General features: G+C 34.8%; 1 protein-coding gene across 4 annotated transcripts in view; it reads right to left on the reverse strand.

Annotated features, from left to right (window-relative positions):
* Positions 1-14363, reverse strand: part of LOC111044016 (protein outspread) — a 40502-nt gene that overhangs the window by 18959 nt on the left and 7180 nt on the right. For all 4 annotated transcript variants that reach the window (XR_005572304.1, XR_005572303.1, XM_022329066.2 and 1 more), the window contains exons 4-12: positions 12639-12779; positions 10690-10851; positions 9219-9340; positions 7783-7998; positions 5637-5802; positions 4377-4517; positions 3335-3417; positions 2069-2446; positions 946-1180 (exon numbers count right to left, since the gene is read on the reverse strand). Coding sequence is in view for 2 of the 4 variants with exons in the window: in XM_022329066.2 (XP_022184758.2) it covers positions 946-1180; positions 2069-2446; positions 3335-3417; positions 4377-4517; positions 5637-5802; positions 7783-7998; positions 9219-9340; positions 10690-10851; positions 12639-12779 (1644 nt within the window). In the remaining 2 variants the exon portion in view is untranslated. The remainder of the gene's footprint in view (positions 1-945; positions 1181-2068; positions 2447-3334; positions 3418-4376; positions 4518-5636; positions 5803-7782; positions 7999-9218; positions 9341-10689; positions 10852-12638; positions 12780-14363) is intronic.

The following is a 14363-nucleotide window of genomic DNA, read 5'->3' on the forward strand; positions in this document are numbered from 1 at the left end:
CTGACCATGGTGTGTAGCGTGCTTGGCACTAGGGAAAATTTTGTTTGGTAGAATGCAATCTCCTTATGTCCAGGAAACATGGGAAAAATAATTATTCATCATTTTGTCAAAATTACGTGCATATTCTTCATCAAAGTTGAAAATTTCCATCAAAAATAGAGTGATTAGTAGTCTCAAACCAATTATCTCATTCATTCAACCTTTCATTTATGAATTGCGCATGCTACCAATCACGCTATGGAATCGTTTGGAGGAAAACCTGTTTCAGTGGATATAAATCGTTGTCTAAACTTTGAATCACAAATTGATCAAATTGGTTCTAATTATTAAATTGAAATAGATTGATAATTAAGAATGAAAATAGGCCTATAGCCAACCTCGGTAAATTCAGAATGTTAATGTAAAATTGTAAGTATATCAGTTTATGAGTTAATCAAATCAAATCTTCATTATTGTCATAAACAAACATTGATTGCATGGACAAAAGTCAATTGAACATAATTAATCATATAGAACATACACAAAAGAAAATAAACATAATTCACACAGACACATAATCTGAAATTGACCAGTGTTAAAGCAATTGAGAACAATTATCCTTATGGATAGGTATTGCAGTTGAAGATTTCTTCAACCGAGTAAAATTCTCTCTCCTTCAACCATTTTGTTACTATAGACTTAAATCTTCTGCTGCTCATATTTCTAACTTTAGATGATAGAGCATGAGTGATAATGCATGAATCGTATATTCCCTATCCCGTGCATGTGTTTCCCTTCCTATATTCCTTCTTACTTCCTTTATATTCCTTCTCCTCCTCCTAAACTATTCCTTCCTTTATAATATTGTAAAAAGATAAACTATCAGATACCAACAATCAGGAATCCTACTAAAGGAAACTACAAAAATGATAGAGAAGTTGCTGAAACCCCCAACAAAGCACTTACCTGTTTCTCGGCGTTGGACAGCTTGGTGGCCAAATCCTGTATACGAGCGGCCATAAGCGACTGCTGGGCGTCTGCGTCACTCTGACGACACTGCAGTTCTTGGCGGGCGTGAATCAGGCTCAACTCCAGGCAGTCCGCAGCCGTCTGCGATTCGCGCAGTTCCCGCTTCATCGCGCGAATCTCCGCCACCGCCTTCTCGAACCGGGTACGCAGGTCTTCGTACTCCTCCACCACTCTAGAATAGAAAAATATATTATAAAATGAATAACAAAAATACAGGAATAGAAAATAGTTTATTTTTGTACCACAATACATTTGTACTCAGCCAATCAAGAATCAAGAATTTTATCAGCCTTAAGACAATTACTAAGATGCAAACAATAGGCTTAGTCAATAGCATATTACGGGTACAGCATATACATAAACATTTCATGATTAATAGAAACAATTGAATTGAAAAGTCTTACAAGGAGAACAGTATGATAGGTTTTAAGATTATGGATGAAATTTACACTCTGCACAAAGGGAAAGTGGTGTCAAAACAACGTAATAGGAATTTGAAGGGAATCAAATCGTATTAATCAATGCATTTCCCATTAAATGATAAAACAAACCTTAGACAAAATGCAATAAATATATAAATGAATAACTGGAGTATTGTTATAATATATATCTCATAAAATATTAACTATAATTTCAGTTACTAACACTCGAGTGACCCGTGCAGGAATACACATACCCTATTCCTAATAAGGGCGTTCTCACATGAGGAGTTTTTCCGCAACCCGGCAGGGCAGAAAGCTTTCCAGTTGGCTGAGCGTTTTCAAGACGAGTCGGCAGGGCAAAAAGCTCTCTGATTGGCTGTTCGGGTTGGCGTTCGGGAATCAGATGATAATCAACCAATCTAAGATCATTGGGTACGGCCAGAGACAAATGATTACCACAACCACAAGTATCTTAAACTTAGATGATTAAACGGTATCTTTACTCCATGGTACTCGTTTGAAAACGCCTCCTTTTGCTTGGCATTTGGTTTAGATTTCAATCTAAATTTTCAGTAATAAAAATAGAATATACATATTTCTATACACTTCACTCTTCATTTTTGCAATGACCAACTCACCGATCCTTGTCCAACTGCTGCAAATCCAAGTCCAGATCAATGTTGGTGAGATCGCTCAACGAGTCCACACTCCTGGCCTTGTCCCGCACCTGAACGACCACCGAATTGCCTCCCCGGCCCTCCAGTTCGCGAATGCGTCGATACAGTGCATCGTTTTCCTCGATGCCGTTGCTGAGCCGGTCGCCCACCGAATGCAGTTCTGATTTTAGCCGCTCGATCAGCTGATCGCCACGTGCTAGTTCCGCTTCCAGCCGACAGATGTCGCCGTTCTTGGCGCTAAGTTCGGCACACAGCTGCGCGCACCGATCGCTCGCTGCTTGCAGTTCGCACTCTGCGCGCTGCAGGTCGTGTTCCCAGTGCGATTTGTCGTCTATGAACCTGAAACAATGACATCATATTCATAAATTATCATTCAACTCAATATATCAGCCTGAAAAATATTCAAATACTTAATTATGCTCATAAATGAAGGAGAGACAAAAACAATAAGGACCAAGCCCATTGAGGCGTTTTTCAGTCGGAACGACAGGACAGGAAGCTCTCTGATTGACTGGATAGGAAGGAATCTCTCTTGAGACGCCAATCCAATCAACGAATCGAATTGTCTTGTCGTGACTTGAATTGAATTGTCTTCCTGTCTTGTCGTGCCAACCAAAAAACCCGCCTCGTGTGGCTTGGCCCTAACATGAAGTTTTCGCTAGTCTACTTTCAAGGATAGAGCCATTCGAAGCGTTTTCCAGAAACCCATGAGATCGCAGATCACAGTCTGTGTGGGCGAACCTCAAGGGCTAAGCCAAACGTAGCGGTTTTCAGACGAGTCGGCAGGGCAGGAAGCTCTCCAATTGGCTGATTGAGTTGGCGTTCGGGAATTAACTGATATAACTGGTTCGCCCATACAGACTGTGATCTGCGATCTCATGTGTTTCTATATTTGTATATAGATCACATATATACGTATCTTAGTGCCATATTATGCTCCATCTACAATTACATGTAGGCATTGCCGCATTCAATACAACGTGTTTCATTCAGAGTTTAAACTAACAGCTGATCTATTTCCGTTTGAACCAAGATGGTGCATAATATGATATGCATTCTAAATATAGAATATTCTATATCTACTCAAACATTGGCTACTGAAAACAGCCAGGACTACAAAAAAATGATACTGTATCATTCTAAACTGCGCCAAATATGATACTATATCAGAAAACACAGCAGGAAAACTCAATTCAAAAACTTGTCTTGAAAAATATCATGACTAACCTTTTCTTCAGACTATCTAATTCGGCACAGTCTTTGGCGCGTTGCTTTCCAGCTTCTTCTACCCTCTTCAAAAGATCTTCAACCTGAAAAGTATTATAAAACAATTCATATAATATTCAACACAAAAATATTACAAAATCAAACTCATTGAATAGGTTGGGAAACCCCATTAATTTGTAAAATGATACAACTGATACCGTGCTCTTTGCCCTTTGCATACTTTTTTAACAACATAGATTATATTTTAAATAAATGTAATATCGTTATTCTTATTTTTTTCTTATATATGTGTATTCCAAATTAAGGTTTGACGCAGGTTTGGGCAAATGCCTATTGTTTTTACCTGGATTGTATTTGCATATGAATAAATGAATATATGATTAATTCAAATGATGTTATTTAGTCACCGATATTTAATCATGAAAATTTTTGTTAAATGGTATTTATTAATAATAGAAAGGCCTAATACATTGGTTGGTTGATAAGTTGAAAAATAAACTGGAAGAGCAATGAAAATTTCGTCTTCTACTTCCTCCCTATTTATTCACATTTTATCAAAATATATTATCACAAACGAATAAGATTTGAACAAAATTGCATCAATTCCTCATAAAACAATTATTGTGCAAATAATTCTCCTTAATAGAATCATTGGAAATACACGACTCCGAGATACATAATAAGTTCAACCGTAATAGAATCATTGTAATACATTCAACTTTTCAACCGTAATACTTTCTCCTGAATAGAATCATTGGAAATACACGACTCCGGGATACAAGATACTTTCAACCGTAGTCAACCTTCGATCATTAAGAAGTTGTTCTTCATTGCGTTTTGGATACGTTTAAATAATCTGACAAAATTGATTGAATGTGAACCATTGATATTACTTGTAAGGAATGCTCACAGTTTTACAATCAATAAATAGTAATTCAAAAAATTTGATTTAAATATGTTTAATGATAAATATATTTGATGATATTTATAATTAGTGTCACTTGTGAAAAGAATTATGAATAAAGATAGAATGATAGACTACCTGTGTTTCTAGAGAAGAAATGTCAGCTTTCCTCTGTCTTAGCCTGAGCAGCTCCTCTTCAGCACTGCTCAACTCTCTCAGCGCACCGGTCAGCTGTTTCTTGATTTCGTCCAGTTCGTTGCATGGCTGCTTCTCCGGCGTCTGACAAGTAAATCAAGGTTACATAAGCTCGGTCGCAAATATAGCCCAGTTATTCAAATTTCAAATTCAAATTTCATTTATTGCCCAAGACACATTATATAAAATATTGTATATTGACAGGCACTGTCAATATACATGAAAAACATACAACTCAACACTAAACATAAAAAAGTATCACATCATTCTATGCTGTCCAATCTAATGCTAAATAATACTGTTCTAAATTAAATTTCAATCAATTACTAATCTCAAGAAATAGTGAAAATAGATATAGTACTTGATGAACTAAGATCTTGACGAACTGAGACCCTCCCATTGGAAATAATCTCTTCAACTCTACAAAACATCATGATAGTTTTCTGTAAAGTGTGAAGTTTTTAGTTCAAAAATTTCTAGTTTCATTCAAAATTTAGACTAATTAATAATTAAAAAAATTTGAATAATTAATAAGTTACTGTTCTAGATTTTTTGATATTCTAGACTCTAATAGTATCTATTTGATTCAAAATTTACTCGTTTATCTGACTCTCGTTTATTGAAGAGCGTAAATTGTATTTTGAAAAGTGAAAGTGACATAACCAACATTTTGATTTGGACAGTATAGTATAAAGTGCCTTGTATAGTATAAATGTTAAAAACCACAGATTTTATTAAAAGTAGAGATACCGGTTTCTGTTGTTACACCATTGTCAATCTCTGATTAACTGTACACATAGTTTATGGTTTATAGTTTTACACCTTAGTCTTTTTATTTAATATGACTAATTACCACAATAATATCAACTTCTCAATTACACACAAAGTGAGTCATACACTAGTTGTCCCAAAAGTTTAATAATAATTAGTTTAATAATTATTATTCATTAATTAGCATTTGACGCAATGCAACTTCCAATTTATTTCCATCTGTGTCCCAAAAGTATTTTAGCACACCCCACCACGAAACCTGTTAACTTGTATTTGATATTTGTACTTTATATATTTATATTTTGATTCTGTATTTTTTGTTGTTGTTATTATGTATGTTTTTGAATAAATTTGAATTTGAAAGTATTCATACTAGGACCTTCCCACCAACAGTAAGCCATACAAATTCACTTCCACTGCAGTCATACTTACATTGATTGACCCGATGTCAAGGTCGGACTGACAGCACGCACGCACCAGATCCTCAGTGCGCACCGAGTCGAGGGTGGACCTTCGTGAGGAGGGCGGCGACGACCGCGACCGCTTACTGCTGCTGCTGCTGCCACCGCCTTGGTAGCCCCTAGACTTCGATCCGCCCCTGCACCACAAATACAACCACAATTACATAAAATATTAGTTCATTCAGCTATTCATTTATCCATTCTACTACTACTACCAGGCTACTTTTTATTTTCATTTATCTTGTCTTCTTGTTGTTTTTTCATGTTTCAGTATTTTTTTACTTTGTACTGTCATAGAGAGACAATAGCGTAAGTAGATATCCCATGGTATAGGGCGGTTATGTCGCAACTTTTACTGTTATCTCAAGCCGATAGTCCACGTAGTTCTTTCCTGTGAAGCTTTATGACGCTGGTAGTCTCTCATATTGTGCCGTTCATACACTCTCACCCGGTCAAAACAGTAAAAAACGACAATAATCGATAGTAATTGGCTTGAGATAAGAGTAAAAGTTGCGACATAAACGCCCTTTACCATAGGATATCTACTTACGCTATTGTTTCTCTATGTTACTGTTCTCTTTACGAACTCACAGCTAGCGCACAAGTATGACTTGCTGTACCTTGCTGGCTGTGCCAAAACATTAAGATTTATTATAATTTACATTTGTCTTATGTATCTTGAATATTGGCGAAATAAATATTCTATTCTATATTCTATTCTGTATAATCTATTCTATATTCCATTCTATATTCCATTCTATATTCTATTCTATTCATTCAATCATTTATTCATGAGTCTAGAAGAATTAGCTGGCCTGGGTCATGTACAACGAATGGAGCAAAGAGAATACAGAGACATATGTTTGTTGGACGAAAAAAGAAACCAGGAGAAGAGGTCGCCCCAGAACCCGCTGGCTTCAAGATGTGGAGAGAGATCTGACGTGCATGGAATTGAGAAACTGAAGAGAATCAAGAATCAAGAGTTTGAAGAGGTGAGCAAGTGATTGAGATGATTGGAGGCGAATTGTTGAGGAGGCCAAGGACCATAGGGCTGTAGCGTTTCGTAAGTAAGAAATCATTTATTCTGTTGTGAGATCTGAATGAAATGATTTCCACTCTTTGGTCTGTTGTTGAACAAAAGCTTACAACAGAGTGGAAAGAGCATCAAACTCAGATTCAATATAAATTTGAGAACATTGAATAATTTATTCATTTGTTATTTTTCTTGTAGTACTTCACTATAGAACTTTTCTATAGTACTATAAGTACTATATTGAAATTGGTAATATTGTATTGATTGGTCAGGAATGTTTTTTATGGCAAATAAATAAATTTGAATCAGAACCAAAATCCTATCCAACGTTTGATATCTCTCTTCTCCTCCTAATCTACTAGTTCACCTACTAAATTTCGCAAGTATAATCTATACTAAAATTCTATAATTGATAAGTATATTCCAAATTCTATACTACAATCTAAATTCTACTCCACACTATCGCCCAGTCACTGGCTCAGTGGCTTGCCAAATCGTTGGCCAAGCTCGTAAGCTTGGCCACGTTGGTCTTGCCATCCAAGCTGCAATGTAACAATTTGTGGAAGCTCGGCTGGCCACTCGCCTTCGCTCGACAGAAATCGGAGCGATGGCAAGCGAAGGCCAATGAAGGCGAGCGCTGCCAACGCAGCCATCCACACTCTCACCTTGTCGTCATTTGTACGCATTGGGCGATAGTGTGGATGCGGCATCAAGAATCTACCAGTTCTCGACCTTTATTCATAATTATCTGAGCTTTAGTGTTTACAAGTCTGTGTTTCTTCAATGGTTTCAAATGTTCTTAAATAACTCAATATTATTCGTTACAAGTGGTAATTGAGTGGAATATTTCTTATCAATGTATTAATTCAAACAATCTAAATTCAAAATTTATAGTTTTCATGTTTATTTTGGACTAAAATTTTATAAAAAATGTACACGTGAAATTCTAACCTTATCTTGGACTTTGTCACCTATAAATTTGGAAGAAAAATAGCATAAGAACTACCTTATTATTTTTTCTACCAATGTTATTACATTCGGGTCATTTGCATTGTAAATAAATATCTTCTGATTTAGCCCTTACCTGGCCCTCTCCTTGACCCTCGAAATGGGCGTCCTGTTAAGAGGCGGGGAAGGGGGCAGGGGTGCGTCTCCCCAGTCACTACTACTCCCCCTTCGGCCCCCTTCCGACGCCGTCCGGTACTCGTCGTCTCCATCCGAGGAGAATGCCAGGGAGCGTCGCGGCGCCACCGACACTACTGAGACAGACGAAGATGACGTCACTAGCTCGCGTTCCGCACTGAAAAACAACACAAAAATTATTTCATTACTTAGTTACATTTAATAACATACCGTACAATTCAATAATCATAGAAATTACTAGCTATTTCATCTTATTGTATTTAACACAACTAGTTTCGAGCACTCAAGAGCAGAACTTTTATATTCTTACAATCCTTTTTTATATTCTTAAAAGATATTGTCACTTGAAAAACAAAAAGTGTTCAAAAATTAAAAACTCTCATACAATTATTGCCAGCAGAAATTTTCTAAAACACTTTAAAATGTCAACAAGTTTCAGACTTGACTTTAAAAATCATTGATGTGTATTGAGCATGTATGGTCTTGCCCTAAAGCACGAAACAGACCTGCAATATGATTCTACAATATCATGTACAGGTGGTTATGATTTCGAAACAGAATTTCAAATTTCAAAAGAAAATGAATGACAGAAATGCTCATTGATATCTCTAACCATTTCAAAGTTATTCACATTCGAAAACACTAATAAATCATACAAAAATGAAATGAATGAATACATTGATTATCATTTTTTTTAAATCTAAATTACCAAATTTTACATTTTCAAGTGTCAGAGAACACTCCAGTAGCATCCACTCACATACTTGACACTTTGGAAAAAGTTTGAACTGTCAGATATTTTTAATGTACTCATCTATTTCATTTTTGTAAGATTTATTAATATCTATCTATGAATGTTAATGACTTTGAAACGGTTTGAGATATCGATGTGCAGTTTCTGCCATTCGTTTTCTTTTAAAATTTGAAATTCTGTATTGAAATCATGACCACCTGTACATGATATTGTAGAATCATATTGCAGGTCTATTTCGGCCATACCATACTAAGGGGTTTTTATGCGTTTTCAGACAGTGTTTTTAGAGCCAGCAGGGCAGGAAGCTCTCTTGATTGGTTGATCAGGGTGTCGCCTTGAAAAACACTTGATGTGGTCTAGCCTTTAGTGAAGCAGGCTTCATCCAGCTTCAATAACTGAAGATACAGAGGAATTTAGCAAAACCATTATTTATTCTTTATCTATTGATACAATAATTACATAATAAAGATGATATTGAGAGGAAAAATAAGGTGATCTTGTGCTATTCCTCTCCCAAATTTAAATTTAGATAAGATACTATATAAATAAGGTATTATATTTAATTCAGTACTATGACTAAAACCCACGACTGAAATTTGTGATTGAGAATATAGATTACTCACGGTATAGATGTTGTAGCAGTTATTTCCTCCTGTAGGCCAGCCGCCCTTCTAATAGCAGCCATCCAATTGGAGCGAATCCCCGCCGTCACCGCCGAAAGCACGTACCGACGGTCATCCCATGTCTACAACAATTACAAATATTAATTATGAATTATCTAATTATTGAAACTAAAATACCATTAGTCCTACATCAGCATATTTGATTTTTTATGTTCAAGACCTTCAACACAGAATAATCTCTTCAATCTTTTATTTTCTTGTGATAAGTGTTTGATTTATTAACCTTTGATTTGTTACGTTGCTAAATTTTGGTAATAGAGAATTGAATTGGATTGAAACCAAATGATAAAAAAACACATTTCGTTTGACCATGATTTTTTTTCAGAAGATAGCATTCAATCTAGCTTTTTCATGAGGAAATAATATTTTGATCTAGCATTTGGTAGTCCGTCTTGATTAAAAGATTAAAGTAATTACTTTTTGAAAACACAAATTTGAAAAGTACCACAACACCACTCACAACACAACTGTAATTACTTTTTGTCTAAAGTAATAAGAAACACTTGTGAAATCCAAAAGGCTTCATTGAATGCAAGTGTATTGATAACATAACCTCAACACATGAAGCCAATTATTTTAGAGTGAAACAAATTCCATGCAAACAGTCGGCTTTGAACTGATTTACTTTTGTGTCGAGAGGAAGCTCTACATAACAGTAGGGGGAAATAATAGCACAGTAGTCATGTTTGCCTATCAAATTACACGCGCACGCAATAATTTAAAACTTTGTAGACACTTGCATGCATAGAAACTCGATAACTGTATGTAGTCTACATAGATATGCTCGTGAACACAGACTGAATGGGAAGATTATCAGAGTCCTCTTGGGAGAGGAATAACATACAGTAGCGCTCATAAACCGTAATTGAGTAGAGAAAATACAGTTTCAATGTAATTTCATTACAATACATAATGATATTGATAAATAGTGAGGTATTATTATATATTGTAAGTTTAAGAAAGTCTTAAGAGGAACCTGCCCCATTATTTGTCAGTATGATATCATACGCCAAAATAATGAAAAAGCTACTAAAACATAATTTGAAAGATTATTAGCTTGTTACCTATTTGTTCAGAGTCAAAATTCACCCCAGTTTCAGCTCCTTCAGTGAAATTAAAAAACATAATGATGGTAAATGCTACTAAAAATTCAGTTCTTAATTTGTTACATATTTATTCAATGTCAAAAAGTACCTGAGTTTCAGCTCATTGACACACACTCAAGCATTCAGAGTGTCAAAAGTTGAAAATTTAAAGGTCAAAAGTTAAAAGTTAAAAAGTTGATTAAAAAGTTCTCATTTAATGTGGATATTTACCACAACACTTCACAAAAGCACAGAAAGGAAATAATGTCTAGTTTAGAATGAAACATTAGTGTTACAACTGATAAATCTGAAATATTTTTAATTACCATAGTTTGGAATCCATAGTTGCGAGCCACCTGAACCTCAGTGACAGAACTGACCCCACTGAGGTCAATGACCCCATCCAAAATGCCCTGATCCTCGGCGGCCGGATCCCTATAGTACAACAGTGCAGCCCCTCGCAAAACAAACCAGTGCTTGTTCCATTCCTGCAACAAAAATTCAACAAATTATTACAATATTTTGATTGTATTGTATTTCTATTTTGATTTTTAATGTGCGATTGTGTTGAGTAGAGTTATTGATTATTGAATTGATTACTACGGGATAATGAATATTCAGAACTGTTTTTAAAGATGTTGTAATGAATACTATTCCTCCATTAAATGTTATAATAACACAATGAAAGAATAAAGCTATTTACAGATGGAATTAAATTGAGAATGCATTTATTCAAATGCTAATTAATATATGATTATTGAACGAAAATCCTAAATAATTTGCAGCATTTATTTAGGATTTTCGTTCAATAATAATTATATATTAATTAGCATTTGAATAAATGCATTCTCAATTTAATTCCATCTGTAAATAGTTGGCCGCTATGGCTTCGTATAAAATGAGCGCTGCTATCCAGAGATTTTCAGTTTGGTGTAAGGGCAAGCATTCCTGACTAGCAATTGGGAGGTACCGGGTTCGATTCCCGGGCTGGCAACTAATTTTTGGATAGTAGTTCTCATCGAATTTCCATCTAGCTGTTAGCCCTGTTGTCAATGTCTGCAGTAGCAGAGGTGATTTGCAGCATTTATTTAGGATTTTCGTTCAATAATAATTATAATAAAACTATTCATACAAGATATAGTGTTAATAACACCTATCCTCTTAAATTTATTGTAATAGTTCTATTTTATACACCTAGACAGAGAAAACCTATAGGAGATTGTTTATTCTATGACCTAGAATGGATTATAGCTAATAGCTATAGTCTGTGCAAACCTTATATTGCAGCATTGCTCTTATGGAGTATAGTGCTGACAGATTTTACAGAGTCCAGAGAGCCTGTATGCTGCTTATAGTTGAAATAGAGATCGAAAAATAGAGCATACGCCTTCTTGATAATAGAGTCAGCATAAAAAAGGTAACAGTGTGGCCCAATTGTTACATTGGAATGACGTTTGCCCATAAGGCCTCGTGCTGCAAACTAAGGTTTGCACGAACTTATAGGAAAGCTTACAGTCAGAAGACGAGCTGTTTTATTTTTCAATTTGAATTGATTAAAATTTTATTTTTCCCTCAAATAGTTCATAGCCAGATCATAATGAAAGATGAAATTAAATTATTCTTTGGGTATAAAAGAGAAATAATACAGGAAATTAAAGAGGATGGGTGTCATTATAATGACAACAGCTTATAGCCAGAAAATGTACTGTATTATTTTTAACTGAAATGTATTGAAATTGCAATTTCTGTGATGTCTACATGACTGTTGCGTGGTTATTGAGGAAATAAATTACACAAAAATATATGGTAGATGGAAATCAAACCAGTACAGCGATAGCAGACTGAAGTTGCGATGCTGCAAACCATTAGGTTACGTCGGCTCACCAAAATTGCAAAGTAATATAGAAATGCTAATAAATATTTGTGTTTAGGTACACAACCCTTCAATCAGTAGGCCTATTGTTTTGTTTGGGATGGAATAAATCATATTTGGATGAACATAAGTGGAGTATTATAATGAGTAAGATCGTGGTGATGATTATGTTCATGATTATTATGATAATAACTATTATGATCTATTTATTTATTATTTCACAAAGGCGACTTTCAAGAAGTATTTCAAGCCTAGGTGATGATGATGGGATGAATGATAATACAATAAAGGTAGAGTTATGAATGAATGAAAATTATAGGTTATGCCACTTGAATAAATAAATTCAAATAGATCGATAAATAAATAAATGATTAGAGGAATTTAATTGTAATTGATACTGACCTTTTCGGAAGCCTGCTTCATGAGCCAGCCTTTCTTAATGTTGAGCAAATCTTCAGCAGGTAAATCAACCCTGAGTTCTGAGGATGGCGAATACCTCAGTGAGGATAGGTCCAAGCCACAGCCATCAGGATCGCCACGAATCTAAAAGAAAACAAAATATCAAATAAATGGGAAAAAAATCACAAGAATATATATAAAATAGAGTTAAAGCATTAACTTTGATAGTATTTGTTAGATAGGGGAAGTTCAGCTAATTTCAGGATTATGATGTCACAGGATGTGAATATGATGATACCGTACATTCAGCCAAGTCAAAATGTGAATACAAAACACAAGAGAAACTGAAAAAATAAATATGACAGACAATAGATATACAAGTCGATTCAATAATAAAACTGACCTTCCATTAAACTCTCGAATTCAAATAATTCTTTCAACCGAGATGAATGATTCAAAAACACGTATTAAAGTAACCTCAAATAAATTCCACCATGAATTGCAAATAATGTTAGCTTTCAGTATGTTATAGACAGCAGCGTGGGCGCAGGTTGAACTTGTTGCATAGTTAATCATGTAACTCAACCTGATATGTATATAATTACTGTTTCCTGCAGAGGCATTGCCTTCTCCATTTATGCAAATCTATTGAAATTTTCTGATTATTGCAAGGTTTACGGAGAAAATTGATTCACTGTACGTTTGTGTGTTCGAAAAATTAATAACATGGAAGTTATTTTTAATTTTGCTAGAAACACAGTTTGGCAAGTAATGATAGAGATGGTGTGATGAGTAACATATAATTAATAAGCCCACCCAAGAAGAAATAAGTTGTTTACAATATTCTGGACTTTCAAATCTGTATGTCTGGTTACTCTTCAATTTAATTGAGTTTTCATGCTGTTCCGTAGTGTTGGAGTTCTAAGCTTGGCGAACAACATTTTCAATTATTAAAATATTTGCTTTATGTTCCTGTTGTTTTTAGACAGACCAGTGGATCTATTTATTATTATTTTTAAAACAAAGCACTGGCCAGGAGAGAAAAACTAAGGAAGCTCCTTGTACTATTTTCCTCCCAAATTAAACATTGCTTTCAGAAATACTCAGTAGCTATGTAAAAAATTGAGAAACCAAAGTACCCCTCTTCCAACTTCATTTTATTTCTCACAACATGTTTCGACTTATAATGTTATTTACAAGAGAGGTTTTAATTTTAATTTGGTTTTTCAATTTTTACATAAATACGAGTAGCCCTTACCAAGAAAGTGAATATATACATTAGCCTATCATGTATTTAATCAATTATTTTAAATAATTATGAATAATACCAGCATATTATTAAAGCCCAAAGCCTAGCCCCCAATCTCTAACCTTCTACCAACTTCTCTCTAACCCATTCTCACTAATGGTGCAACTATGGTGCAACTGTGTAGCTGACCATGTAGCCTGCAACGAGAACTTTATGCCGTGAAGACTTGACTTCTTCAAGTATCACGAAGACTCGTCAAAATAGGTAACTGATTAAGTACCTTCAAGATTGATTGAAATTGACAACACATTTATAAAAAGTGGTGAATCAGTTATTTGGAATTCAACTCAACTTCCTAAGCCCAATAATGACAGTTCTGTTTATTAACAATCACATTCAGATGAAAATGAGCTTCATCACTCATTAACACCGTCAATTCTTCATTCACCTCAAAAATGTGTAACATTTCATTAGCAAAC

Source organism: Nilaparvata lugens, chromosome 10, assembly GCF_014356525.2.
Source record: "Nilaparvata lugens isolate BPH chromosome 10, ASM1435652v1, whole genome shotgun sequence".
NCBI lineage: Eukaryota > Metazoa > Arthropoda > Insecta > Hemiptera > Delphacidae > Nilaparvata > Nilaparvata lugens.